General features: G+C 39.9%; 1 protein-coding gene across 3 annotated transcripts in view; it reads left to right on the plus strand.

The window, feature by feature from the left end:
* Nucleotides 1–497: 497 nt before the first annotated feature.
* The window catches only part of CSNK2A2 (casein kinase 2 alpha 2), a 41,228-nt gene continuing 13,883 nt past the window's right edge, over nucleotides 498–27,842 (plus strand). For 2 of the 3 annotated variants that reach the window (XM_056811756.1, XM_056811748.1), the window contains exons 1-5: nucleotides 855–1,093; nucleotides 1,923–2,034; nucleotides 10,534–10,635; nucleotides 12,584–12,634; nucleotides 24,169–24,228. In XM_056811756.1, coding sequence (XP_056667734.1) covers nucleotides 990–1,093; nucleotides 1,923–2,034; nucleotides 10,534–10,635; nucleotides 12,584–12,634; nucleotides 24,169–24,228 — 429 coding nt within the window. In that variant the 5' untranslated portion in view covers nucleotides 855–989. Of the gene's footprint in view, nucleotides 1,094–1,922; nucleotides 2,035–10,533; nucleotides 10,636–12,583; nucleotides 12,635–24,168; nucleotides 24,229–27,842 lie in introns of all 3 variants that reach the window. The other variant, XM_056811742.1, reaches the window with a different exon arrangement.

Below are 27,842 nucleotides of genomic sequence, written 5' to 3' on the forward strand. Positions count from 1 at the left end.
AATGGATGTCTGCCGACTCAGTGACGGTCCTAGGGTCCAGACTGGAGCCCTAAGGGCCGGGGGCGTCTAGAAGAAAAAAGAGGATGCAATTGGGAAGGGGAAGGTCCAATTGGGGAGGTCCAGTGGAGAGGGCGGGGCGGTCAGGGAGCGTATGGTCACTGAGTCTAGAATGGAGGGAAGGTGTGATTGAGAGGCTACAGGAGGAGGAGGGACTCATTTGGGAGCTAGGAGGGTCTGGCTGGAGGTCTAGTGGAGGGTGACCAAGGAAGTTAAGACAGAGGGTCTGCCTGGGGCGGGGGTCCGGGGCCGGAGGAGAGTCTAGGGAGGGGGTGGTCCTCCTGCGGGCGTCTCGGACGTCTCGTCCTCCGGAGCTGCAGGGGGCGCTGTAGGCGGGGGCGGCCCTCGGGGCCAGCGGCCGAGGCCCCTCCTGCCGAGCCCGGCCCCTTTTCCGGGTTCCCTCCGCTGCCGCCGCCGCCGCTGCCGCCGCCGCCGCCGCTGCCGCCTCCTCCTTGGCCTCGGTCGCCGCGGCCGCCGTCGCTGCTGCTCCTGGTCGGCCGCTTCCAGTCCATTCTCCCGGCCGCCCCCGCCGGTGCGGCAGCCACCGAGAAGCGCGGGCGCGAGCGGAGCCGGAGCGGAGCCGGAGCGGAGCCGCAGCCGCAGCGGGGCCGGGCACGAGCGCCTCCCGCCGTCCCCGCCGCTGCCGCCGTCCCCGCCGCTGCCGCCGGCCCGCCCCGCCCTCCGCCCGTCGGTCGCTCCAGGGCCGGGGCGGCCCGGCCAGGCCGGCCCCGCCGCCGCCGCCTCCCGCCCCCGCCCCCGCGGCCCCCGGCCTGGCTCCGCCGCCCTTCGCAGCCCTCGCCTGCGCCGCCGCCTCGTCGCTGCTGGGGTTCCTACGCTCGGCACCCCGGCCCCGCCGCCTGCTGCTGCTGCCGCCCCTGCCCTCGTCGCCGCAGCCGCCCCGCGCCCCCCGCTGCCTCCCGGCTCCACCCGCCATGCCCGGCCCGGCCGCCGGGAGCAGGGCCCGGGTCTACGCCGAGGTGAACAGCCTGAGGAGCCGCGAGTACTGGGACTACGAGGCGCACGTCCCGAGCTGGGGGTAAAGCCAGCGCCGCCGCCGCCCCGGGCTTGGCCGCCCCGGCCGCCCGCCTGCCTGCCCATGTGCTCCAGGCCGGCCCCCCGCGGGGCGAGCACACGCACTGCTGGCTGTCGGGCCCCGGGCTGGGCTGGGCGGGGGGCTTCCGCAGCCTGGGGCCGGCCAGGAGGGAGTGGGTGTGTGGGTGCAGCCCCAGCCCCAACACCGAGCTGCTAAGGGAGCCCCCGCCGGGTGCTGGGGGGGGGGGCGCGGACCGGGCGGCTCCTGCTGCAGAGTCGCCAATACTGGGGATACATGGGCCTGCAGAATGGAGGGGCTCCCTCCTGCAAACCGGCCGGGCGCCCTGCACATCCCCGTGGGCTCAGGGGCAGTTGGACAGAGGAGAGATGCTGGCCCCCTCCCCAATGGAGTGAGGGCCAGTAGGTTAGAGTTGGGATTCCTGTCCATCCTAACTCCCATCGAGGATCAGTTGGATGGAATTGGGGTCTCTGCCCCTTCTATCCATGGAGTGAAGGACAGTAGGATAGAGTTGGGGTTCCTGCTCCCCACCTCCCAATGGGGTGAGGGTCAATTGGATGGAGTTTGGGTTTCTTTCTGCCCCCCTCTTTCCCCAGTGGAGTGAAGGTCAGTAGGATAGAGGGAGACTTTAGGGGCAGAGTTAAGGGAAGGGGGGCAGCTTTGACACTCCCTTGGGCGAATGAATTGTGACTAAATGCTTTTTCAAGGGCTGGATCTGGATGAAGAGAGAGAATATGGAGGTAGTTAACACCAAAGCACTGTCACTCCATGTGTCTCCTGCCTGTCACTTAGATGTGTCTCTTGCTCTTCACAGTAATCAGGACGATTACCAACTGGTTCGGAAACTTGGTCGGGGAAAATATAGTGAAGTATTTGAGGCCATTAACATCACCAACAATGAGAGAGTGGTTGTAAAAATTCTCAAGGTGAGTCAGTGCCTTATTGCTGGTACTCTTATGATTGCTATGAGAATTATAATAGTTAATATTTCTCTAGTTCTTAAAGGTTTTCAAAGTGTCTTATCTCATTTGAATCTCACCATCCTTCTGATGGCTTGATCTGTTTTTATCCCCATTTTGCAGCTGAGGAAATTGAGGATCATGGAGGTTAAATGATTGGCACAGGATCGGGTAGCTAGCAAGTGTCTGGGACAGAAGTCTAGCTAGAGTCTTCCTAATTCCAGGTCCAGTGCTCTATCCACACCACCATCTAGGTTTTTTTAATTTGATTTACAATTTCATCCTAGTTTTAGTTCAGAAGGAAAACATCTTTTGCCTTGTTCCAGAGTAAGAAGTGGTATGTTTCATATTATGTAAAAGAGCTTATCTATGCTTTCCATCCAACTAAAAATCTTCCTCCATTAATCTTTCCCATCCCATTTTCTATTTACCACCCAAAAATTGCAAACTGGGGGGGGGAGAATGATTTTGACAGTAAAATCTAAATATAGCTTTTTAGGAACAGATGTTTTACTCATATATTAAAATTCTGGGTCCCCCTAGCAAACATCTCAGATAGGATTTCCTTGCCTGTTTTTTAGTTGCCAAATAAGATCACCCACAGACACTGGTTCCTTTATTTCCTGGTCCTTTCTTTGTGCAAAGTTTGCTTGAGCATTATTTATGTTTGATGGGTGTTTTGTAAGAGGAAATTTCAGCTGGCATTGAGATGGATTCAAGGGTTGACTGATGCTGATCAGAGGTAGGAAAAAATGTCACAGAACCATAGCTTGTTCATTTGGCTATGGTGATGATGTGATGTGAGGTCATGCTCTTGTGTGGGGGGATGTTTGCTAGTTTGTAATGGACTCATTTGGAATAAGTTGACACTAGACAACAAGGTAGAATACTTGAGCCCTCTGGAATCAAGTTTTGCCTCTGTGGTAGCTGTCTTCATGACAGAAAATTAACCCTACAAAAAAAATTTGGAGCTCTTAAAACAAGAATTTGGGTCTGGAATTTTAAATGTAGGATATAGTGGCATGTTCTTATGTTAACTCATATAACTAACTTAGTGATAAGTTTATTAGTGTATAGCACATCCATAATGAACATACTTGACTGAAATTCCTTATGTTGATAGTATATTTGGAACTATCTCTTGATAAAGACAGCAGAAGAACTCTTGGAATCTGATGGGTGCTTGTGACAGATTAGTTTGACTTACTCAAGTAGTTATGAAAAATAAAGGAATTAAATGACCAGAGCTCAGCTATTATGTGTACCTTCCTGATTATTAGCCTTTTGAATAGATTTGCAGAATAAAAATAGGATTAAAGCATTTTTCATGTCAGTACTGTAAATGATGATCCTTGTTTGAGTTGTATTACTAAGTTTTTACTCTGGGGATATTGAGGAAAGAATGTTGCACAATTTCACCTCAGTGATCCATCCTGCTACTGGAGTAGTTTGAAAAGTGCTTGGGCCGAAATAGGGAAAGCACAGGATACATGGAATCTTGTTTTCCTCTGTGCTAACACAAGAGTAACTTAAATGCAAACAAAAGTGTTTATAAGTGTTGGCCTCTTCAAAATAATCATTTTTAGAGTGATAGCCCCTTTTTCTAAGGATGTTTACCCATCACAATAAACAATTTTGAAACTCCTCCCTCTTGGAATTATATGCAGAACCAGTTACAGGCATAATAAAAAAAAATTAACCTCATTTTTCTAGCTTTTTTTTTTTAATTGAAAATACTGTTCCCCACCTAAAAATCACCCATCCTCGTCCACTTGAACTGGTTCCAAATGCCTTTTGCCTATTTCCATGACTCTTGAGGATTTTTGTTTTGAGAGAATTTTTCAGTTTCCAAAAGTGTTTTGAGCCAATGGCACCTTGATTGGAACACTTGTTTGCAGGCATATCTTACCCATAGATTGAGGAATGTTTAGTTTAAAAAATCATTTTGTTCAGTAGTCACACCTTATAATATAAGTAATATCATCACTGGGCAAATAATATTCATTCCCCAATAAAACTAACACTTGGCTGTTAATTCCCAGAATAGCTCAGTATGGTGGAAGTTCTATTCACTGTTTTTACAGGTGGACAAACTTGTCCAAGAACCCCCTTTGTGTACCTGAAAGAAACATAATATATACTGCAGTGCAGTTTGCTGGGTTTTAGTCTAGTACTTTGTTTATCCAGCTACAGTGGTTCTTGCTTCCTAACATAGGATCAGAATTGACGTGGAAGGGATTGGTGCTGTGTTCATGGGAGCAGCATTAGCTAGATGGATGAGACCCTCTTGGCAATCATAGTTTTGGCAGCAGGAAGTCAGGATCCCCTTCTTCCCCTTATGAACATAAATCAACATAGGCACATTGCACAAAAAAAGGATATTTTATGCCTCTTCACACAAGAGGATTGAGAAACTAGTGAAGCTTGTGACTTTATGTCTTAACAGGCTAAATGCAAGTGGATTTAAGTGACTTGAAAATATTAGAATCTTTATTTTTTACATCTCCTATATCCAGATAAGATAGAATTGAGCTTCCTCTTTTTTGTGTGTGTATTCTGACAATTAATTAGAGAAGAGTTAAGTCTAGTAAATGACTGACTATGGCTCTGAGGAAAGCTGCTTCTTAAGACAATCCTGCTGTGACTTTGCTACAGTCAGGAAATAGGGGAGCCCAAACTAGAATGTAAATTCCCTAAGAGCAGAGCCTATTTTTTCTGTGTTCTGTATAGTGAAGAGATCATAGATTTTGGGAAGGTAACTCAGAGGCTATGGAATCTAGTGCCCTCATTATATAAATGCAAGAATTGAGAATTAGAGAGGAGGGGCTTACCTAAGGTCTCCCAGAGAGGGAGAAATGCAAGGGACATTTGCATGTTGTCTTTTTAAGAAGACCTGGGTTTAAATTCTGCCTGAGGCACTTAGTGGCTGTTGAATCCTGGTGATCTTGTCTGGACATATTTCTTTGCTTGTTTGTTTCCTTACCTGTAAAAATAGTGATAGTAATAGTATTTTCCTTTATAAAATGGAGAGGGTCAAGTGTAGACAATCTGCTGAGTAGGAAAAGCCACTTGTGTAAAGTGCCTCATAAATGGGATGACAGTCCAGTGTATCATCCCTCAAGAAGACCCAGATTTCAACCTCTCCTCAGATTGACACATCCAGGCTGGTCTCAGAGTTCCACTTGACTTCTAAAGAACTGGTACCGATCTTGGGGTTTCTTTACCCCTGTATAGTTTGGATTTTTAATTCTCAACTGTTTTGTCATGTGCCGAGTCTAACCGACTGTGTCAGGATTCTGAACTGATAAAGTGGAAAGTTTTTTGCTACCTTCCCCCCCCCCCCCCCCATCATCAGTAAGAGGGGATGTGTGGGCCAAAACTTAAAAGAGTTATAAAAAACCAGTAATTCACCCAGCTCCTACAACCCACAAGGCATAGGAAGATTCCAGAAGGTTTTTGTACCTTGTTTTTTGATTCAGAGCTCTGTGAGAGAGGTGGGGGTAATTGTATAAAGGAATGGTGAGAGAGGCGTGCCCTAGATTTAATTTAATTGACAGCTATTGAGCAGCACCTGTGTGAATTGGTATTCCCACAGAACATTGACAAAGACATTGTCCTTGCTGAACATGGGAAAACATTTTTTTTAAACATAATGAGACGTATAAAGGCTAGGAAATTGTTGTTTAAAATTGTCTGGGAATTGTCTTCTTAACAGCCTGGCTGACTAAGACTACAGTCAGAGCAGAACAGGTGTTTCTATGAGCTCTGAGCATGTGGACAATTTTGTTCTTTTTACAGAGATATAGGAGTCAAAAGTCTTTTAAAGGAAGAACCCCTCTTCCCCGCCTGGACATCCCTTTTAGGGATGGATGACATGAGGCCAACCAGCCTTATCTTCCTCTTTTTAGGCTGACCTGGGCCTTTTTTGTATTTTCATTTTCCTTGGTGAAAAGTTCTTGTTCTTTTTCATACAGTCAACTAGCTGTGTAAATTAAAGTTTTTATTTCCCTGAAAAAAGGACATTCAGAATGTATCTGTGACTATTGCAGAATCTTATTCAAAAACTCATTTTCTTCAGGAAACCCTTTAAGATTATAAATTGCAGCATATGACTTATCTTCCTAATACTATCATTGTCCAAGATTTCAGTACCCTGGGTATTTTTAAACAAAATTTTGTAGATAGTTGGCAGAACAGAGCCACACATATGAAACATGGGGTGTATTTTGATTCTTAAAAGTAATTGATTCTCCTTGGTTAATTTCTTTGGTAGTTAGAGGAGTTCTTACTGATTCTGTTCAACCTTAAATATCAAGATTGGGGGGTCCTCAAGCTGGTTAAAGACTTTGGAGCTCATCTAGCCCAAGTTCCTTGTCTTACAGATGAGGAAGCTGTGCCCAAAGTCACCCCGCCTTTTGGGAGCAGAGTTTCTTCCCAAGCCCAGGTTGTTTAGCATTTCCATTGTTATTGAGTGATCACAATCCTCTTTGTTTTTTTTAGTACATATTTCAAAAATAGCATTTTACATTGTGAGGAAAAAACTTGTTTTTCGTACACTAATTCTAAAAATGTCTTGACCTCATGTAACTAGTTAGATTTGTGCAATTAACAAATGAACAATTAATTGAAATGAAGCTACATCCTGGCAGCCATTGTTTTCCACAATTGCCAGTGATGAAATGAATGCCTTGGTGATGTAATCAATGGTTCATTAGTAGTGGAGCAAAAGTAATTCGACTGGTTTTGAATACCCTGGCTGCTGGAGTTCCAGTTCTGAGTTACCTACTTCATGCCTCCATGTGGATGTTCCCTTAGGGTGGCAGGAGTTTGAGTAGGACTGTGACAGCAGCAGTCAGGTCTGGTCCCATTCAGTCCAAACTCTAGACAGAGTTCACAGAGGACATAGGCTGTTGTTCATTTTGTCTTTGTATCTTAAACATAGTAAGGAGGTCCTTTTGGTTTAGGTCATAGTATGTATACTGCACCATTGGGTGTTAGGGTTATAAGGGCAAAACTGAAACAGTCCCTGCCTTCAAGCAGATTGTATTTCATCAGGAGTATGCAATGAGTATGCCAGAGAAGGAAATACAAAGTATAGATGAAGTAATACAAAGTAATTTCAAGAGAGCCAGGGAACAAGAGCAGTGATGACTGACCAATTTGCCCTGTTTACCTAGGGAATCTAAGGCCTTGCATATTCCAAATATGGGGGATAGCCAGTGCAAAGACTCAGGTAGGAGCTGGCTTGTCTTAAACCAAGAAGGCTAGTAGCAGACCAGATGTGACTATAATGAGAGTGGAGGTATTGGAAAGAAGACTAGATCAAACAGGGAGTAGGGCTTATATTGTGGAAGGCTTTCTTGCCAGTCTAAGTAATGCAAAAGAAAGGTCATGGGTTTTAACTCTTGTTAACATGTCCAATCAATTTAAAATTTGTCAGACAGCATTAATTACTTGGTATTTCTTGAAGAATTTCAACTTTTGCATTTCTTAAGAGCCTGTCATTAAATTTGTGTTTGGTTACTGGTAGGTCTCAGTTTTCATTTAAAATGTTTAACTTCACATTGAGGAAGGAAAGGGCTAGAGGAGTCAAGCTGGCCTTTGGGCTATGAGGTTTGATGGTTGTAACACTCTGGGGCAGACAGGTGATGGGAAAAGGAAACTTTTTTTCCTCCTCATTTTCAAAGTTTTCCCACAAAGTTTAAACTCTATATTAAGTATTTTCTTTAAGCATATTGTACTTAAAGCATACTTAGTTCTATATTATTCTTTTATGTAGCTAGATTCAGTGTTTCAAGTTCTCAAATTTGGATACTTTTGAGTTTTCGGTTTGCAATTTTATTCATTAAAATTTAAGTGAAGAAAATACAGTAGAATATCAAAACAGCCCAACTGATTTGGTTCAGACTTTCTAAACACAGGACTGATGTGAGTTAAGTTCAAACATGGAATAACAACTTAAAAATGTTTTTTTCCAAAATTAAGGGATAGAAATAGGAGATCATCATGGAAGCTATCATGTGATTTCAACTTTAAATGACTGGTGTGATATATATTGGTTTGTTGAATCCTGATAAGAAGTGAAGAATTCTTATCTTTGTGGGAAAAAAATCAAACCAAAATAACTCATTTCTTCTATATAGTGCCTTCTCAGAGCATGGTCTTTCATTGATATGGAGTTAGAAAAAAGTAATTTTATAGCTCCCTCTGCTCCATTATAAGACCTTCTATAAAATAATGAAATGCAAAATCATTAACTTCTTCTATGGTCATGCTCTCCAATTCCATTTGGAAAATTAAAGTTACCATTCCCAAGGAACTCATTTGTGGTTTGGCTACTGGAACATCTCCCAGGTTTAAAGGGCTGAGCAAAGATTAGATTGGAGTCACAGCTTAATTCAGGCCAAAAATTAGGTACCTGCATTCTCAGGGTACTTGCCTTTAGGCTTAAGGGCTTTGGGTTTGGTCTACATGACACTTATGGTCCTCAAGGGAAAGAGCAAAGCCGAAGTAATTACCCAAGATAATTCATCCCTGCCCTTGCACACCAGGCCTTCCTGGTATGAACTGGCATTCCCATTTGCCAGGATGGTATTTGAAAGTGAGATGCCAAGCAAGTGAATGGGTTTGCTCATATCATGGAAAACTTTTGGGTGGAAAAGGAACATTTGTGTTCATCTTAACTAGTTCCTCCAAGGGGCCTTATATGTGCCTTAAATGTTGTTAACTAATAGAATAATAGCTAGGATTTATGAAGCAATTGAGGGTTTGGAGATGGTTTTACAAGGACTACCTCAGAGTGACCCTCAGACTCAGAATATCAAACCATTATCTATATTTTTATTTCTATCTCTTACTGAAATATCTCATTCAGTGGACCATTCTTTACGATTGGCATAGTATTTCTCTTATTGATATTATAGACTGGCAAGGTATATGCAAAGATCTTTTTTTTCCTTTACTGTTATTGCTAGGAAAATCCTTACTTTTTTCTACTGCCAGATGACCATTCCACAAGTTGCTTTCCTTTGAAAAGCATTGCTTGTTGTGTTAGCATTTGCTGAATAATTTATAGGCGGAAGGCCCCTTTCTGTAGATCTTTGGGCCTTCTCTGCCTTTGTAGAGAGGAGCTCTTTTTCATTGAAACTCTGATCCCTGGGGGCAGATGCTTCTCTGTCTGAGTGGAGTGGGGGAGGGGTGCTTTTGTGAATTTTTTGTCAGTTTAGTGAAATAGAGCTAACATGTCCATAAGGCAGCTGGGTGCTAAGGAGAGAGCACTGACCCTCCAGAGTTGGAGGACCCAAGTTCAGGTCCTGCTTCTAATCCTTATTCCTTGGTGTGACCATGAATGAGTCAATCAACTTCCCTGGACCTAGGTTTCCTGATCTGTAAAATGAGGGGATAGCAGGGGTAGACCATAAGGTCTTTGAGGTCCTTTCCAGGTCTAGCTCTATGACCCTCTATGAATATTCCCTCAGGAGATGCATGTGATTGGCATGTGTGTGTTTTTATGTATACTGAATTCACTGATCAGAATATTTTAGTCACATTTTGAAGCATTGTGGCCAGCCAGTTGGCATCACTTTCTGTTTGCCTGTGCAGATAGATGTATGGATGGCTGATGGATGCCTCTTTCTTAGCTGGTTGTTCCCACAGACATATCTTTGGAAAATATTCTTTTGCCACATGTAGAGAATGTGCCCTTGCTTGCTCTGTACTCTAGTCATGTTTAACATGTTGTTCTGGGACCTTATCTGTCACTCACCAAAAAAGGGGAAGTGTAGCAGGAATAATGCTTGTCTTGACTCTCATCCTTTTGAATCAGCGCACCCCTCAGCTGGCCGCTTCCTGCTGAATCCAAAATGTGAAGAGGTTTTCAGTCAGTGTCATAGCAAAAGCTGATCTCTTTTTTGCTGATTCACCATCTGTTTCTTTAGAAATGGAATCCAGTGTAAGAGCTTACCAGGTTTGCTGCTGATTTCAGATCTTAGATCTGAAGTCTAAGGGACTGGCCACAGGCAAAAATGGGAGCCAGCAGCTGAGACTCACCCAAGTTTGACATTGAATTGCAATGGACTGGCCTAACTTGCTGGAAGATGAAATACTCATGTATAAGCCAATGCAAGAACAGGTGGCTTACCCTTTTGTTTTAGTGGGGGGGTGGGGGGGAGGTCCTGTGACTACAGCTGCTAGTTCAGATTTGTAGAGATATGAAGATTTCCCATAAGATAGGGAGATCAATCTACAAATTGACCTGAACCGGATGAGTTTAAGGGGTTTTGGCATCTACACTCCTGGGTTGCAAAGGCCTTGAATTTAAACTCACTCTCATGGGTTCAGCTATTTGATCTCCTTCTTCTTCAAGTTTAGATAAACATTTTTTCACAGCCTTCTTGTGTAGGATACAAGTAAACCAGAGTTAACTTCAAAAGGAGTCTCACTTCTAATTGCTCTTATGTATTTAAGCCAGTGAAGAAAAAGAAGATAAAACGAGAGGTTAAGATTCTGGAAAATCTTCGAGGTGGAACAAATATCATTAAGCTCATTGACACTGTGAAAGACCCGGTGGTAAGTGCCTGAGGGGCTTTGGGGTCCCTGCTAGGTTAGTGGAATGTATTTCAACTATGGTTGTAGCCATGCTCTTTCTTCTGCCTCAGTGGTATCCTCTCCAGCCTACCATTATGGTTATTTTAAAAACCAAAGAGAACATTGCAGTGGTAAAATACCTTTTATTGAGGAAGCTGATCATGCTAACCTGTTGAATGACTTTTTAATCCAGGCAGATTTGTGGCAGTTCACAATACCACCTATCATTAATATTTCTTACAACTCTAGAACTCCATAGACCATGGTTATTTTAAAAACACCTTTAAGTGAAAAAAAATACCACCACTATCCTTCATACTAATGATTTACTCCTATAACCATATTGCAAATATTTCAAGGTTTATGTGTTCTAGAGATGAAATTGAGATACTTACTGAAAATTCCCAAGGTTTTTAAAAAAATTATTTTAGATCTAATGCAGCTTAATTAATTTCTTTAGTGAATAACTAACTTTGAATATTTTTGACTGACTGGTTCAGGTTGAAAAAAGTGCCCCCCCCTACACACACACACTTTCTTCCATCTCATTTCTTCCTCTTTTTTCTTTTCTATTTCTCCTGAGGTACCCCTAATTGCTTTCTCCTTTTCCATAATAATCTAATTTCCTTTGAAGAAATTTACTAGTCTTCATCTGTGGTGTGTACTAAACAAGTTAAGGACTCTATTCATTTTTTCTTAAAGGATTGAGACAATTGCTAAGATAAACCTAATTCAATCCAGTAAACATTCGTGATTTTTGCCTCTTGTGTATAGAGCACTGTGCTTGGGCGTTAGGAAGATACAGACATTAAATAAAATTTGGTACTTGCCTTTTTGGAGCTTAGAAAATTTAAATGGCAGCATGTATACCTGGGACTGTTTTAGTTAGAGCTGTCCCCCTGAGAGAATGGTCACTATTAGTGCCTGATTCTAATACTTCTCAGAAATCATCTCCTTCTTTAGGGTTGTCCTATTACATAGACACACAGTGTAGATTTAAACTATACCTTATTTCGTTTCCCTATGGGCACATCTTAGTTGCTCTTAACCATATGCAGAATGCCAGAGAGTATACTTGCATGCTATTCATCCTTAATAGGGGCCATTACTATGGGCCTAACTGAAAGGGAAACAGGATCCTCAAGATATTCCTGTCTCCCTGATTGCTCAGGAAGCATGTTTCCTTTGGGCCCTATAGCTCTTGACCATTGCAATTCAGATAGCTAAGAAAGTACTGGTCAGCTCCCAGAGCCTCCAGGTGGTAGAAAAGGAAGAGCTAGACTTGATGATGATGGGGGTGTTAGTGGTGAATCCATCTCTGTTAGTTTTTGCTACCACTGTTTGTTGGACTGGTTAAGGGGCTATATAGACTGGGGTCTTTTCTGGACTCATAGGTAGTCAAAATCCCTAGCTGCCTGCTGCCCATTCTGTCTAGATAAAACACAAACTTTAAAATTTCTCATGACTGCCTTCTTTTCTTCTCTTCCTCTAAACTACAAATTCTGGGGTTTTTTTTTCTTCTGTTGAGAAATAACTTGACCTGAGTTGACCATTCTTTATTGTGAATAAACCTGGCATATGAACGTCAGGATCTAAGCAAGAGATTTTGGCTGCTTACTCATTTTACACAAGAATCTCAAGATTTCTTTAGCTAGAGACAGTATAACACTTACAGAAATGATTTATAATGGGCATGACTACTGATAATTAGGCCCCAAAGGCAAATTACATTGGTTTTATATATCTTTGCACACTCTGGACCAACTAAGCCCAGTTTCTGATCAGAATTTAAAAAATTTTAAGACTTGATAGCATGAACTCTTCATTGTGATTCCAAAGCATTGTAGTTTTGAATTTAAGTGGGAACTTGGGAGTATTTAGTAAAAGCAAATTGTACCTTTTTTTTTTTAATCACTTTTATCTCTTACAGTCAAAGACTCCAGCTTTGGTGTTTGAATACATCAATAATACTGATTTTAAGGTGAGTACATATCTAAATTTATCTGTGTTTACTTTGTTATCTCTTAGGAATACAAGTTAAGAGAGAAGGATTTTAGATATGTGAAAATATAAGAAATGTTAGAAATACTGGAATGAGAATAGTAGGAAATAATAAAATTGAAATGCCATATTTTATGGTTTTCTAACAGATCAAGGGCATCATGAGATAACAAATAAATCAGAAATAGGCCAATTGTTCCTTCTGGTAACCACTGAAAGTAGTTAGAAGATGCAGAAAAATGAGAAGGGTTATTACATTTCACAAAATTACACACACCCCTCCCACTCTCTTAATATAGCACTGCCTGCTTTGCTGTGTCTTCAGTCTAAGATAATCCCTCTGCTCTGGTGGTCTATTTCTGGCCAAGTTGTTGATAGAGATGCAGCTTTGATTTGTACAAAAATCCTGTGGGGCTAGTTTGGTATGATGATAATAAAAGGACTGACACAGAGCTCATTTTTTATTAGAATATGTTATGTTATGTTTTGAGCTTCAAGCAGTTATTCATGCATTTAGATGTGTGTGTATTTAGAATGTCTTCCTTTAGGCCCCAATTTTAAGCATTTGGAAGTTAGGAAATTTGTATGTTGATGGGCTTTTGGGTTTATTCATACTATAAAACCCTGCTATTGTGTGTTTAGACAAGAATATGGAAGTTGTCTCAAACACATGCCTCTTGGTGATGACATTTTGTATAATCAGCTGTTATTAAGACAGTATGGCATAGAGAAATTAAGGCTTGGATCTGTGGCCTGCTTCTGATGGACACCTACTTCACAGTGCCCCAGTCCACTCTCTGAGATCTAGTTTGCTGATATGCATTAGCCTGGGAGTTTCTACACAGGAGACTTGCTTAAGCCCATGAAATCACAAGTCTGGAGCAGCCTAGAACTCTTAGAAGTTCCTTGTAGAACTTTCTTGGGGGACAAAAGGGAAGCCTCAGTTTTTAGAGCTAAATGGCAAAATTATAAGTGATTGAAATGAGTTTACTTTGCTAATCATGAATATGAGGGTTCGGTTTTGTTGTAGTTGCCATGATTGAAAAGGGGACCAAGAATGACCTTCATATTTATTGGAAATGTTGATTTCTGGTTGGAATAGAAGAATTTAGCCCTTTCATTAAGTTTTCCTTAGTATAGTCATCTCTGTAAGGTGAGTTAAGAATAATAAAAAGTAAACCCCATGTATTAACCTTAAGACAAACAAACAAAACTTTCTGTCTTAGAATCTAAAATACTAAGTATAGGTTCTAAGCGAGAAGAGTGGTAAAGGCATGGGGTCACATGGCTAGGAATTGTCTGAGGCCAGATTTGAAACCAGGTCTCCCTACTCTAGACCTGACTATCCACTGAACTACCTAACTACCCCCAAATATTGATCTTTTTCATAAATTTCACGTAATATACAATGTAACTTTTTCCAGATATGGCAAGCTTTTCTATTTATGATTGTTTTGTAAATGTGAAAAAATCAGTAGTAAACATTTCCTCCAAAGTAATGGGCTCCCTGCTACCCTTCCCCTTTCTTCCTTAGAGGAATCTTATAGTATTCTTACTGCTTTATGGTTGATCCCATTTTACAGTATGAATAACCCAGGTGTCTGGAAGTTTTCGACATATTATGTGAGTGGGAATATGAAAGAACAAGGCTTTATTGTTGCTTCGGCCCTTGAGCTTTCTTATTTCCACTTGGTGGATGCTTTGGAGATGCAGATCTCAGCCAGGTCATACCATTTCAGGTGCTATGACAATCATTAACCATATTTTTATACAAGGCTTCTAGAGAGAAGGGCTCCACCTGACATCATGGAAACATTTTCTGAAGTCTCTTAAGATTGCATAGCTCATGGTGGGTCAGCTGCTAGTTAAGAATTGGATTTTCTCTCTTGCTCCATGACTAGGCCACTTCATTTTCTGGTTCTTAGCCTTAATACTTCTCCTGTGTAATTTTTTGTTGATACTATGTAGCAGTCTGCTTGATGCCCACCAAATAAGAGATAATGGACTCTTGGTTGACTTACAGCTGTAAATTTTTAAACTGATATTCTATTTGCCTTTTTTTTTTTTAAATCCTTATAATACAACGTATTGGTTGCAAGGAGGAAGAGTAGTAAGGGCTGGACAATTGGGGTTAAGTGACTTGTTTGGGATCATATAGCTAGGAAGTATCTGAGGCCAGATATGAACCTAAGACCTGTCTCTAGGCTTGACTCTTCAGTTATTCTTAAATATATGTCATCACTGGAAGAATATTGTTGTTTTTTTTAACCCTTACCTTCCATCTTAGAATCAATACAAGCCTAACTCAATCCACTGAGTCTCTTAACTGCCCCTATTCCATTTACTCCTAAATATATCCCATCACTAGAAAAATACTGGTCTTAGAAATAATAATTCTTCTTTTTTTCCTGAGAGAAGCTTAGGGTCAATATAAACATTGTAGAACTTCCCAAAGACAGTCTAGCCCATTTTTCTCCCATTTAATCTTGGGTCCAGTTCATTATCTATTCACAGTGTTTGTGTATACATATATCCATTTAGTGATACTAAGCCTTTTAATGAATACATTTAAAAGATAGACCTAACAGGGATTTTGTACTGCACTCTTCCATTATTAAGATGCCACAAACAACTGTCTGGCTTCTTACTGGGATCTCATTCATCTAGCAGATGAAATGTTCACCCCAGAATTTCATGGCTTATAAATCACCCTATTCTTTCAAGTTGACAAGATAATTAATTGAGGGCTTCTAAGACACTTGGCTAGTTTTGAGATTTCATAGCTTCCTCTTTTAACAGAAGATTTAAGAAACTAGGCCTGGAATTCTCTAGGGGCTCTTCACCTTTAGGGTGAAGTGGTATTTTCTTCTACTTCCTATTCTCAAATCATATTTAAACAATTAATTTCAGCATGGTTTAATCAAAGAAAACAGGATTAAAATTCAGAGAACCTATGGAAAATGACTATAATTTATTTATAATTAAGCATATGGGTTAATAGGAATGTTTACAAATTAATTTTTCTTTTAATGCTGATTATCACCTAGAAATCACCTGTCTATCAGACAGACATCTGATTTTGCCCCATTCTTAAATGGTTAAACAACTTACTTAAAAACTACATCCGAAAACTACCAGTGTTGCACTGTCAGCTTGAGATGCATCAGGTGGTCCTGCAGGGATAATTTTCATAGACAATTATTTTCAGTGTCTTTATTGATGACCTGGAAGCCAGAACATGCCATTAACATTATTAAGTTAGCTTCTTAATATTTTGGAAGGCAAGACTAAAAATGAATTTGGGGAAACTGTCCAACAAAAATATTAAATAAAATTAGGAGAAAACATATGGTAAGGACCAAAACCTAACAATAAAAGCATGAGATATTTTGGCTTATGCCTAGACTTATGGAAGAAAAAGACTAAAGACAATGTCAGCATTTATATGGCATTGGTCAGTATGATAAGTAGCAATAAAATGAATTTAAATGAGCTAGACTTGGAAAGTATTTCTCTATTTTAATAATTATTAAACTTATCGAGTTTGAAAAAAGTAGACTGTTAGGAAGGCTCAGAAAACAAGCAGTGAAAGAATAGAAAAACATCAGGGATTTAGGGTTATTTAATAGTCTTAAGAGAAAATAAAATACTGGTTTTTATTATTAGTTATAAGAAGGTTTGTGGGAGTGCTGGTCAGTCATTTTTCATGTCTTTGGGAAATTTGACAAGAGGAGATGGAAATAAAAATGATTGGAGAGCTATGTGAAAGCTTTATCATAAGGGTGACACTGTTGCATAATGGACCCACTGAATTAAATGGTTTTCATGCTTTTCACTCACTGTTGGTGCCTAGGCCACATGTCAGCTTTACATCCCAGTCAGATCTTTTATGTGGCTTATGATAATGATAGCCACAATGATTTGAATAAAGTTAGCCCAAGTGTAGAACAAATTAATAACAGGTTTTCAATAGCTATAGTATTACCCTTGGGATTTCTTTAAAGGATTTTAAGGAAAAGAGACATTTTGAGGATATTTTGTAGTAGATCTCACTTATTAAATTTTATATTAACTAGTTATACTCTAAAACATGGTCAAGATTCCAAGTTGTATTATCTAAAATTTCTTAATCTCTGTCATTAGATCAAGAAACATTTCAATTGTAAGATTATTAAGATGGATGGTATAAGATGGATGGTGGAAGACTTTACATTTGGACACTTAAGTTAGCAGAAATATTGACCAGGGAGTTACTTTTTTCTTTGGACTATATATGTGTTAAATATAATAATTCCAGCTGTAATTCTACTGTATTCTAATTCTCCCAAGGACCATAGGACCATGGGTGCGTGTGCGTGCGTGTGTGTGTGAGTGTGTGAGAACGCACATATGCATGTACTCGTGCGCTGTGTACTGTTTGTGAATTTGCCAGTGGGTAGACACAGAACAGAGAAAAACTCCTAAACTTAGGATCTATTCCTTGGCCATTCTGGGCCTGCATTTCTGATTGAGGGAAACTCCTGAGCATGAGTCTATGAATCAAATTGAGATTTCTTCCATTTGAAGACTTAAACCAGGGTTATAGATGTGAAAACCTGACATTTGTTGAGGATCCTCTTAGGGTTAATCATGACTTCCAAGGAGGCCCTGGCATTAGTGAGCCTCTGAAATAAACATGGAAAGCTGGTATTTGATAATTATAAGAAAAGGAGTACAGAACTTTGGCACCTCTGTATAATATCAGATGTAGAGTTAATGTAGCCTAGGGAGCAGAATACCAGACTGAGAGTCAGGACATCAGGATGTGAACTTCCCAGAGGCTTAATTGTGACTATTGGCAAGTAACCTAATGTCTAGGCCTCAGTTTCCTCATCTGCAAAATTTGGGCAATTCATGCCTCACAGGGCTGTATGGAAAGAACTTAGCAAATCTTAAAGGGGCTACTAAAATGAGTGATTTCTTGGTGAAAGTTAGACCCTGAGAGAAACAAGCTCTAATTCCAGTCCTTCTTTACATGGGAGGAAAGTAGCTGAGAAAGGAGTAACAATTTGTTTGTGAAGGTCATTCATCTTGTAAGTAGAAGAGCTAGGCTTCCAAACCAGTCAAATTTTGTATCCACGTTTCTTTCTCTCTCATCTTACCCTTTCACTACACACATAACCAGAGACCAATAGAAAGACTCCTTTTCTTTTAGGACTCCTGTCCCTTCTTACTCCCCATAACACTTGTTAGGCTGGGTGGACCCAATTTCTCTGCCTCTAAAATGAGGCATGTTTGATAGGTGATAGTTGGGCATACTTTGAAAAATACAAAACTACCACATGTGTTTTTTATGTTTTTTACACATTCAAATAAAGTTCTATTCCTAAATCACTACTTTTCTTTCCATTTTTAGTATAAGTAGCTTTGAGAATCAACTGTCAATTTCAGTTGCATAAGATCACAGTGGCAGGTCACATACAAACTGGATTTAAGTGGGGGAAGTGTGGCCTATGTTTGGATCAATATATTTCCTTAATTGATCCTTTTCCCAGACTTTCCAAGAAAGCGAGCAAGAACAGTTTTTTGACTTGTAAAGAGCATGTATCCAATTTTATATCCTGTTCTTTTATTTTTCTCCTTTGGCAATGCCTTTTTTGAAGTACAAACATGTTTTGTTTGAGACAGAAGCCCTTGCCTTCTAAAATTTCAATGAAACATAACTTCTATGTCTCCACCAAGGGCTTTACCATTGTTTTACCTCCTTTTGTGTGGGGTTGATAAATGCTCCCTCACAGCTGGTTAGCAGAATGGAATAACATTGGGAACTCCCTGTTTAGTGATGACAGATCAGTTTTCCTAATTAAAACTTCCTAAGGGTACAGAACATATTTGTAGTGACAAAGACCATGGCTGAGATGGTACATATATTTGGTTTTCTATAATCTTTTTACTATTTATTTCCTTTTTATATCTGAAATTATCCTTATCTGAAAAGGCAGAGGAATTAGAGAAGTTATGAGATTTTGTTTTATTTAATATTGTTTTAAAATCTAAATATTATGCTGAAGTTGTTTGAAACATTTTACTTAATATTTATAGGAGAAGAAAGTCCTTTGAGTAATTGATAGAGGCTAGTGAGTGAGAGTTTACCTCCTAAGGTGTTTCCAGTAGGCCCCAAAGGGATATTATTCCTACCTGGGTATGTCCAGGTCTGACTTGCCCAGGATTTGCATATTTGTATATATAGGAGGAGCTTTTGCCTGCCTTCACTTCTGATACATTTGTAAGGTGTTCCCAAATTGATTCCAGAATATGGTCACTGCAAGTTGTAGCTCTGGAGAAGGTTTGAGTTTGGGCTGTGATGAACCCTGACATAGGGGAAGGCTGGGACCCAGGGCTGCCTGTATGGCTTATGTAGACAGGGACCCTTCCTAGAGCCTTCCATTACATTTTTTGATAGAAATCTTGCTAAGTACAATATGGCTTTCCCTCAACTAGAATGGTGATTAACCTTTTTTTTTCTTTTTTCTTTTTTAAAGCTTACTTTCCATCTTGGAATCAATACTGTTTTCTGGTCCCAAGGCAGAAAAGCAGCAAGGGCTAGGCAGTGGGAGTTAAGTGACTTGCCCAGGGTCACACAGCTAGGGAGTGTCTGAGGCCAGATTTGAACCTAGGACCTCCCATCTCTAGACCTGGCTCTCAATCCACTGAGCCACCCAGCTGCCCCTCTAATGATTAACTTTCAAAGAAAGTTGAAACATTTGGAAAGATTGCTGATGAATCTTTACAGATATGGATGACTATCTGGCTCTAGAGTTTTATAGTCACTTATTTACAATGTAGGGGCAAGATTTTTGGCTACTGGTTTATCAGAAAGGTAATGTGACATACATAATGCAACTGGTACAAAATTAACCTTAAAATATGCTAGGCCAGAATCTGGAAATGTCAGTCACTGGTTCTGCTAATTATATCTTGATAGAAATTAACAGGCTTTGTTTTGTCCATGATAGTTCTTTTTGATGAGTGGTATCAAACTCGAATAGAAACAGATATCTTCTCTCCACAAATGAACATTCTCTATGCTGTATTGTAATTTATTTTATTGGAGTATCCATTAATATCTGGCATTTGATATGTATACTTAGGAATGCTGAAGGCTGATAAACCCTGGACTTCAAAGGTCCAGTGACATTATTGGTATAACTATTCCTTCCCTCAGAACAGATTGCAACCCATCCACAAAGTCTCATCCTGTGCATCTCTTGGCCATACTCTCTCATAAACCTGGGGAAAAGGGGTACCTATTAAACATGATTGGGGCTTTCGTTAAATAGTACAGCTTGTGAGTGCTCATGTAGTACACAGGCTGTCCTGTCCTTGGCCTGTCCATATATCTCTTGGATAATGTATATTATGCCATTTCTTATGTGTCACTCATCTTTGGTAGAAAAGATGTTTTTCCATTGCCTTTTTTATGACTACCAGTTATTATTGTTAGAATATAATTTTTCAGTCATATAACTACAAGAATATTTCAAGTATATTTAAAAATAGACTTTTATTTCAGGGTTCATCTAGTGCAATTTCTCCAACAGCAATACAGCCTACTGTCTTAACTTCTTTTCAGTTTCAGGCCCTTCTATATGACTGCAGTGTCTGTCCTAGATGTATTTTTTTACTTTCATTTTCATCTTCAATCGTCTCTTAAAATGAAGACATTTAAATTTCTTAAATCTAAAAATAAAAAGTCATTTCCTTTTCTAATTATGTGGTATTGGTCATAGTATAGAATGCTATTATTTCTGTTGACCCCCTGAGCATCAGCCATCATCAGCAAATGTTAAGAACTGCTACTGGTATGCCAGGCACTGTGCCAAGTGCATAGATAAAAAGAAAGGTAGAAGGCGGTCTTTGCTATTTTGGAGCTCAAGAACATGCAAGTAGCCATGTACAAATGCAATTCAGATAATAATCTGCAATATTGCAGATTATTGCAGATAATAATCTGCAAATGAATTGCAGATAATAAGCAGAGTAGCATGAAGGGGAGCTGGGAAAGGCTTCTTGTAAGATATGAATGGGACACTAGGGAAGCCATGAGGTGGAGATAAGGAAGGAGAGAGAATTCCACACATGGAAAATAGTCCATGAGAGCGCATGGAGTTGGGACTATCCCATGTGAGGAGCAGCAAAGAAGCCAATGTCACTATCAAGAAGTGTGCAGAGGGTATTAAGCTGTCAGAAGACTGGGAAGGTGGGAGGAGGACAGGTGATGAAGGGCTTTGATCTGGGAGGTAAGAGGTAGAGTTGGTGGGCACCAGTCAGACTTGTGGACATGACACAGACCCACCAACAAGCTGTATCACAACAGTCCAGGAATGTGGCCACAAGGGCCTGCACCAGGGGCATGGTAGAGGAATAGGAGGCAAGGAACAGTGGTGGTGGAGATAGATTTAACCGAGACTTGGCAACAGGTTGGATGTGAGGGGGTGAGAGAATGACATCTAGGTTGTGAGGCCAACAAACTGGGTCCCCTCAACAGTAATGGGAAAGTTAGAGGGAAGGCTTGTGGGGATCCACGAGACATCCTATTCAAGATAACCACTAAGCAGTTGGTGTTAACAAGACTGGGAGTTAGGGTTAGATGACTCGATCTTAGAATCATTCTGGGTAGAGATGATAAGTGAATCCCTGGTAGCCAATCACCAAGCAAAAGAGTGATGAAGAAGATCAGAGGGCCCAGGATAGAACCTTGGAGATGGGATCCTGAGAAGGATTGGTTAGACAGAAGAGAACTAGGAGAGAGCAGTATCATGAAAAGCTGCCAAGATATATGAGGCACTGGGAGGGATTAGTGACATGACATACATGTGAAAACCTTAGTATATGATGAGGGCCAAATCACTGATGCAGGACATGAATTGCTTTAGCAAGTCAAAGCGAAGACAGAAGACTTGTGGCTGCGTTTGGCTGGGATGTTGAAATTGGAGATTGGGCTTGATAAATGGCTATGTGGAAAGGAGATGGGGCACAGGAAGAATAACCTACACAGATAGGAAATCAGGGAGTTTGGGGGGGACACTGAGCCTATAGGGATATGTGACAGGAGTATGGTAGGCTCACATAAGACCGAGTGGGCTAGGAAAACTTATCATCTGAATACTAAGTTAAGGAATTTGCTACTCTTATAAGCATACTTTCTACAGTGAGTGGTACAGTGGATAGAGCCTGGGCCTAGAGTCAGAGTTCAAATGTGGCCTCAAATGTTTTCTAAGTGTATGACCCTGAGCAAATCACCTAACTTCTCCTTGCTTCACCTGTAAAATGAGAATAATAATAGTATCCATTTCATAAGGTTGTGAGGGTCAAATGATAGATTTTTAAAGAACTTTACATAGTGCCTGGCTTATCAGAGGGGCTATATAAATGTTAGTATTAATATTGTTATATGGAGGATAAGCAAAATTGCAGTCACCTTGTGTTTTGTAAAACACAAATTAGTATAGATCTAAATATATTGACAGACTGAGGCATTTAATCTTAGAATTTGTACCATTTATCCAGATTCTTGGTAGAGATGATTTTATGGAAGAGCAAAAATTTGGAATCCCACGGTATAGTGACAGATTGGGGATAAGGACTTATACTATGCTGTCTTAGGCAGAGATAGTAACAACCTTGTACTTTCTACTTGATACTTCTGCAGGCTTTACTGAGGTGCAGAGCTCTAGGATTGGAGAGGTTCAATAGTCACCTCCACTGTACTGATGTGAATTTCATTTCCTTCAGGTAGAATTTTTTGAACCCAACATGTCTTCAGTGGACATTTGTCCTTAATAAAAATATTTCACTAAGCTTTGATGGAATATATGCTTATTTTACAAAAAGACATTGAGAGATTCTTAGCATAAAGTTTGATAGAGATTTAATACTTGGAGAAAATAGTTGCTAATATAATTGGAGTGACTTCCTAATACCTATGGCATATTTCTGTGTGAAGAATGGAGCAGAACAAGGTTAATAGGTGAAATGCTAAGCCTAAGAGAATTATGGCGTAGGAAATAATTCCACTTTTTAAAACTTCATTACAAACTTAATCATCAACACTTTCAGTATACAAAGCAAAAAAGAGGATTTATAAGAAACTGAACTTAGGTTGTTTTTTTAAATGTAGATTAAATGTAACAAGGCAGTAGCAAAATTGCCTTATTTGTGTCCCCTTCTGAACCTGTTTCCTTTCCATTTTTGAATAATATGGGTATTTTTGTACCCTTTTTTGCTTTTCAATTATAAATGCAAAAACTTGGTTTCCTCAATAAAGCTCACCCCTCTAACAAATAGTATAGGCTAGGGAAACAAAGCTGCATTATCTGTCTAAAAATGTATTCTTCTGCCTGCTCCTCTGGTCCTTCAGGGAAGGTCTCATTTTGAGTAATGAGATAGCAGAAAGAATAGTGTTAATGACTGTTATATAATAACTAGAATGAATCAATTCTTCAGCTGTCTAACAGCATTTAAAGGAGTAAAAGTCCTATTGGGAACCTGGAATCAATTTATTTTTTATTGTAGGTAGAGGTGTGTCAGATGGATCGTCATTTAGGATGATTTTCGTTTTTTATGTCCTATTAGCCTGTGACCATTTAATCTTTCTGGAACCTCCTCTTTGAAACCCTTTTCTGCCTGGAATAGTTGTATTCAACTTCAGTTCTTAAAAACAGCCACTTAAGCATCTCTTTCCCTCTAGAGAATGATTTGAGTAGGAGAAAAGAGTGCCTTACTTGATCAACTCTTGGCACTCCAGTGCCTCGTCTATCATAATCCTAAAAGCAGCCCCAACTTTTTGTATCTTTTTTTCAAATAATTTCCCCAGCTTGTTAAAACAGTTCCAAGTAAGCTAGTGATGCGTCTTCAAGAATTAAGTATCAACTGAGCAACTAATTGTGGATTTTCTTGAATTGTGGTGCAACATAGGGCTAGTTTGGTGGCTGGGAGAATGAGGTGGCAGGTGTCATTTTTAATATTGTCTTGGAAGGCAGCTTTTGATCATTACATTTGTTGAAAGACTCCATTCATAAACAGGAATTTTTAACAGATTTTTAGGGGGAACTGATACAAGGAAGGAGAACATTTCTTAAATCCCAGCTGAATATGTTTTGAGACAAATTTTCAGAAAATCATCTTAAAATTGTGGTTTGAGCTGTTGTTGTTTTGGGGGGTCCAAGCTACCTTTGTGTTTCACAAGGAAAAGATTGTAGAAAGAGTAATGATAGAGTCCTAAATGACCCTCGTAGCTTATTATCTTTTTCTCCCCTGAACTTTATATTCTCTCCCTCTTCTCAAAAAGTTGTGGAATATATTAGCTTTTCACTATTGGTTTCTAATTTCCCTGGAATGTCTTTAGATTCTGATGATAAATCTTATAGGGATGTTGTCCCTAAAGAGATGTGATGTAGGAAATAACAAACAGTGGAGGAATACAAAACACATTATGATTAAACTGACACTTTTCCCCCCCATACTTTATTTCAGCAACTATACCAGATCCTTACAGACTTTGATATCCGGTTTTATATGTATGAACTACTTAAGGTAAGTGACATTAATAAACAGTCAGGAATTTTTAAACAGACTTTTTGGGGAATTTGATACATTGAAAGAAAAGATCAACCAGGTGAACCTGCAGTCAGAACATTTCTTAAATCCCAGCTGAATATATATATATATATATATTTTTTTTTTAATTAATTTATTTTTTTGAACCCTTACCTTCCGTCTTAGAGTCAATACTGTGTATTGGCTCCAAGGCAGAAGAGTGGTAAGGGCTATGCAATGGGAGTTAAGTGACTTACTTGCCCAGGGTCACACAGCTAGGAAGTGTCTGAGGCCAGATTTGAACCTAGGACCTCCCGTCTCTAGGCCTGGCTCTCAATCCACTGAGCTACCCAGGTGCCCCCGCTTAAATCCGAGCTGAATATATTTTTAGACAAGTTTTCAGAAAATCTTTTTAAATTGAGGTTTGAACTGTCATTGGGGGGGGGGGCAGTTTAGTTGTGTTTTATAAGAAAAGATAGTCAAATGGCACAAATTTTAAATTTCCTTTTTTTCTGTAACTTTTTGTGATTCTTTGACACCCCCCCCCCCCCCCCCCAAATTAGTCCCTCTTTAGGATGAGACCTTTGGCCATAGCTTTACCCTAATGCACTGGTGATTTGAACCTGATCTGTCATCAGAAGGGACTCGTAAAGCACATTGGACTCTTGAGAGCCATGGGCATTGGGAACCTTTGTGATATTTCTGTAATTTACAAAGGAATTCAGTGGTTCCTTGGCACCAAATAAATAGGCATACTGAGAATTCCAGAAAGGTTTCAGAATATAATATTTAAGGCCCAATGGGTTTTTGTCATTGTGGAAGAGAATTATCAGAACAAAATAGTGTTAGTATTATGTAAACAGAACCCCAGTCATATACTAATAAACATTTGGAGAGGCATCCTCTTGAGCAGTCTTGACAGAAGTACTGTAGATAGTCAAGTGTGATGTATTTGATGTTTTCCCAATATTATTCCAAAGTGGAGTTGTAAAGGAATTAGTATGAAATTTGTAGTGCCTCTTATGATTCATGTGATGAATGAATTGATATCTCAAAGATGACCAGGCAAGCATTGTTTGTTGACTGTATGTCCCCATCTTTATTCCTCATGAGTTACCATCTTAAAATTCCAAATAAATTTGCTAATATTAATTGGCACCTAAATTTACATTTCAAATCTAATGCAGACCTGCTGTTTCTTAAAATGGACAGTCATTTAAATTTGTGTGCTTAGAACCTGATTCTTAATGCTAGGAAGCCTAGGATTTTGGTTAGGAAGGGGATCTTAAGAGATCATTAGGATCTAATCTTGTTTTCAGAGGAGAAATTGTGGTGTGTTCAGAGTGAGATTGACTTTGAGCAGGTCACCCAGATAGTAAGCATCAGAGCTGAGATTTAAACCTAGGGCATCTGAGTTTAAATCCAGGGTTCTTGCCAATATATGTTAGCTCTCATGTTGACTTTTTTTAATTGCTCAGTGGTAGTGACAGCTTAGCAGTAAAGGTGCCCCTTTCTGCTGATGAGATAAATTGCAGGACACACCCAGGGTTGCATTCTTAGTGGTTAGGAACTGGAAGAGAGGACTGTCATAAAGTTATTTAAAGATGTTAAGTACTGATTCCTTATCCAAAGACTAGGAAATATGTCTGAACAGTTAATTGTGTGTTTGTTTGTTTACCTTCGCATTTCTTAAACATGTCTTAAATCCCAGCCCTACTTGTCCCTAATCAGTTTTTGTTGTTTCATTTGTTTCTTTGTTTTGCAAAGCTGGTTAACAACAAAACGAAGTAATATTAACATAAGCAATAATCACTTTATAATGAATCAGTGACTAACACTGAGAAAAATTTATCATTTTGTATCACATCTCAGTGAGGAAAGTCATAGGGTGGTGAGTGGGAATAAAAAATAACCCTGCAGGTGCGGGAAAACTGAAGCCACTGAGAGTTGTTTGTTCAGATCTGACTTCCTGATGCAAATCCACATTCCTTCTTTTGGAGCCTTGATCTTGTAAGATATTTTCCAGTAAAACACTGGAATCTCACTAATATACTTATCTAGTGCAAACTAGATTGCTCTAAAGGGATTTTTTTTTTAAAAGGGTAGTTTAGCCTATGAAACTGCTAGTTAAGTGTACCACTGCTCTAATCAGGTGGTGATTCCCTCCCTTCTCTATTCCCTGCTGAGCACAGGTTTCTCTGCACACAGGTGGGACATTTACTAGCTGGGGAGTGAAAGTGAGTGTATCTACATGTGAAAAACAATACAGTTCTGACTCAAATTCCTAGATGCTGAGAGATTTCGAAATACTTTTCATAAACAGAATTATCTATACATATTAAAAAATCAAGCACTTCCATGTAGATAGCCTTAAGCCATAGAAATTTTTGAATTCCCTTTCCAAAAATTTAAAGGGACCTTATAAAATTTAAGGTTTTTTCTATTTCAATAGTCTCAAAACATGGGTTCTACAAGCACATTTTTTCCTTCTAGCAATATAATCAAATTTCTTTTGAAATCAAACAAGAAATCAAAATTTCTTGAAGCCCCTTCAGTTCTAAAGATAGTTATAGAAAGACAGTCACAATTTTCAGAAAGTCAGGCCTACCCGAGCTGCCTAAGTAAGGCATAGCCAAGAAAGGTACTTTAGCTCAGATTTCTTAACCTCATGACCTTGCACACATGGCTGGCTACTTGAACTGTAATTAGGAATGAGTCTACTGTTTATAAAGAATAACACAGCTTAAAAACAATGCTTGGGAAAGCTAGTAGTTGAAAACCCAGTGGGTGATAAGTTAGGACAAGAGTGAGCATTTCTGTTCCCAAAGGGATTTATTTCAATAGAAGGCATAGCTTTTTATCTTTAGTTTCTTCCCTGATAGCTAGGCTTTTGACAGTTTGGTGTTTTAATTTGTCCTTTGCGATTAAGAAGGAGGACTTGACTGCTTAGTACCCCCTTGACCTTGGTCAAGTCACTGAAACTTAGTCCTTGATTTCTTCATCTATAACATATGGAGGGTTAGACTAAATGGCCTCAAAGTTTCCCTCCTGCTCTAAATCTATGATTGTATGAAAACATTTCTGCCAGTGATTGAGATTGAAAGTCTAAGGAGAACTTTGTATTCTGAGCAAATTAATAAAATGAAAAACATTGCCCCTGCCCTCCTAGAAAATATAAGCCAGCAGGGGAATAAAAATGGAATTTAGATAATATGTGATATTATGTGCCTTAAGAGGATAACTAAACATCAGAATGTGTCAATCCAGTGTTGGTTGGGAAGATGTGCACATTTATGACCAGAGTTAGTACTGCGTAAGTATGCCATCACCTGTGTGGGAGGATATTGTTCAGTCCTAAAAATTCTCCATGGTTAGAGTTGCTTTTCCTCCCCATTGCCCCACAAACTGTTCTCAGCTCAAGAGCGTGGTTTCTGAGATGTGTAAGCTGCCATTCTCTGACTCATCTTGCATAATAAGATATCAGTATTCTCAACTGATCCAAATTTGTTATGGTAATCTGCACTTGGCTCTGTGTGCTAAGTTAGGGTGGCGAGATAAAGAAGGCTAATCAGAGGGTTGAGGGGCTTCTGCATTCATATGTGTGTTCTCTG

Source organism: Monodelphis domestica, chromosome 1 (genome assembly GCF_027887165.1).
Source record: "Monodelphis domestica isolate mMonDom1 chromosome 1, mMonDom1.pri, whole genome shotgun sequence".
NCBI lineage: Eukaryota > Metazoa > Chordata > Mammalia > Didelphimorphia > Didelphidae > Monodelphis > Monodelphis domestica.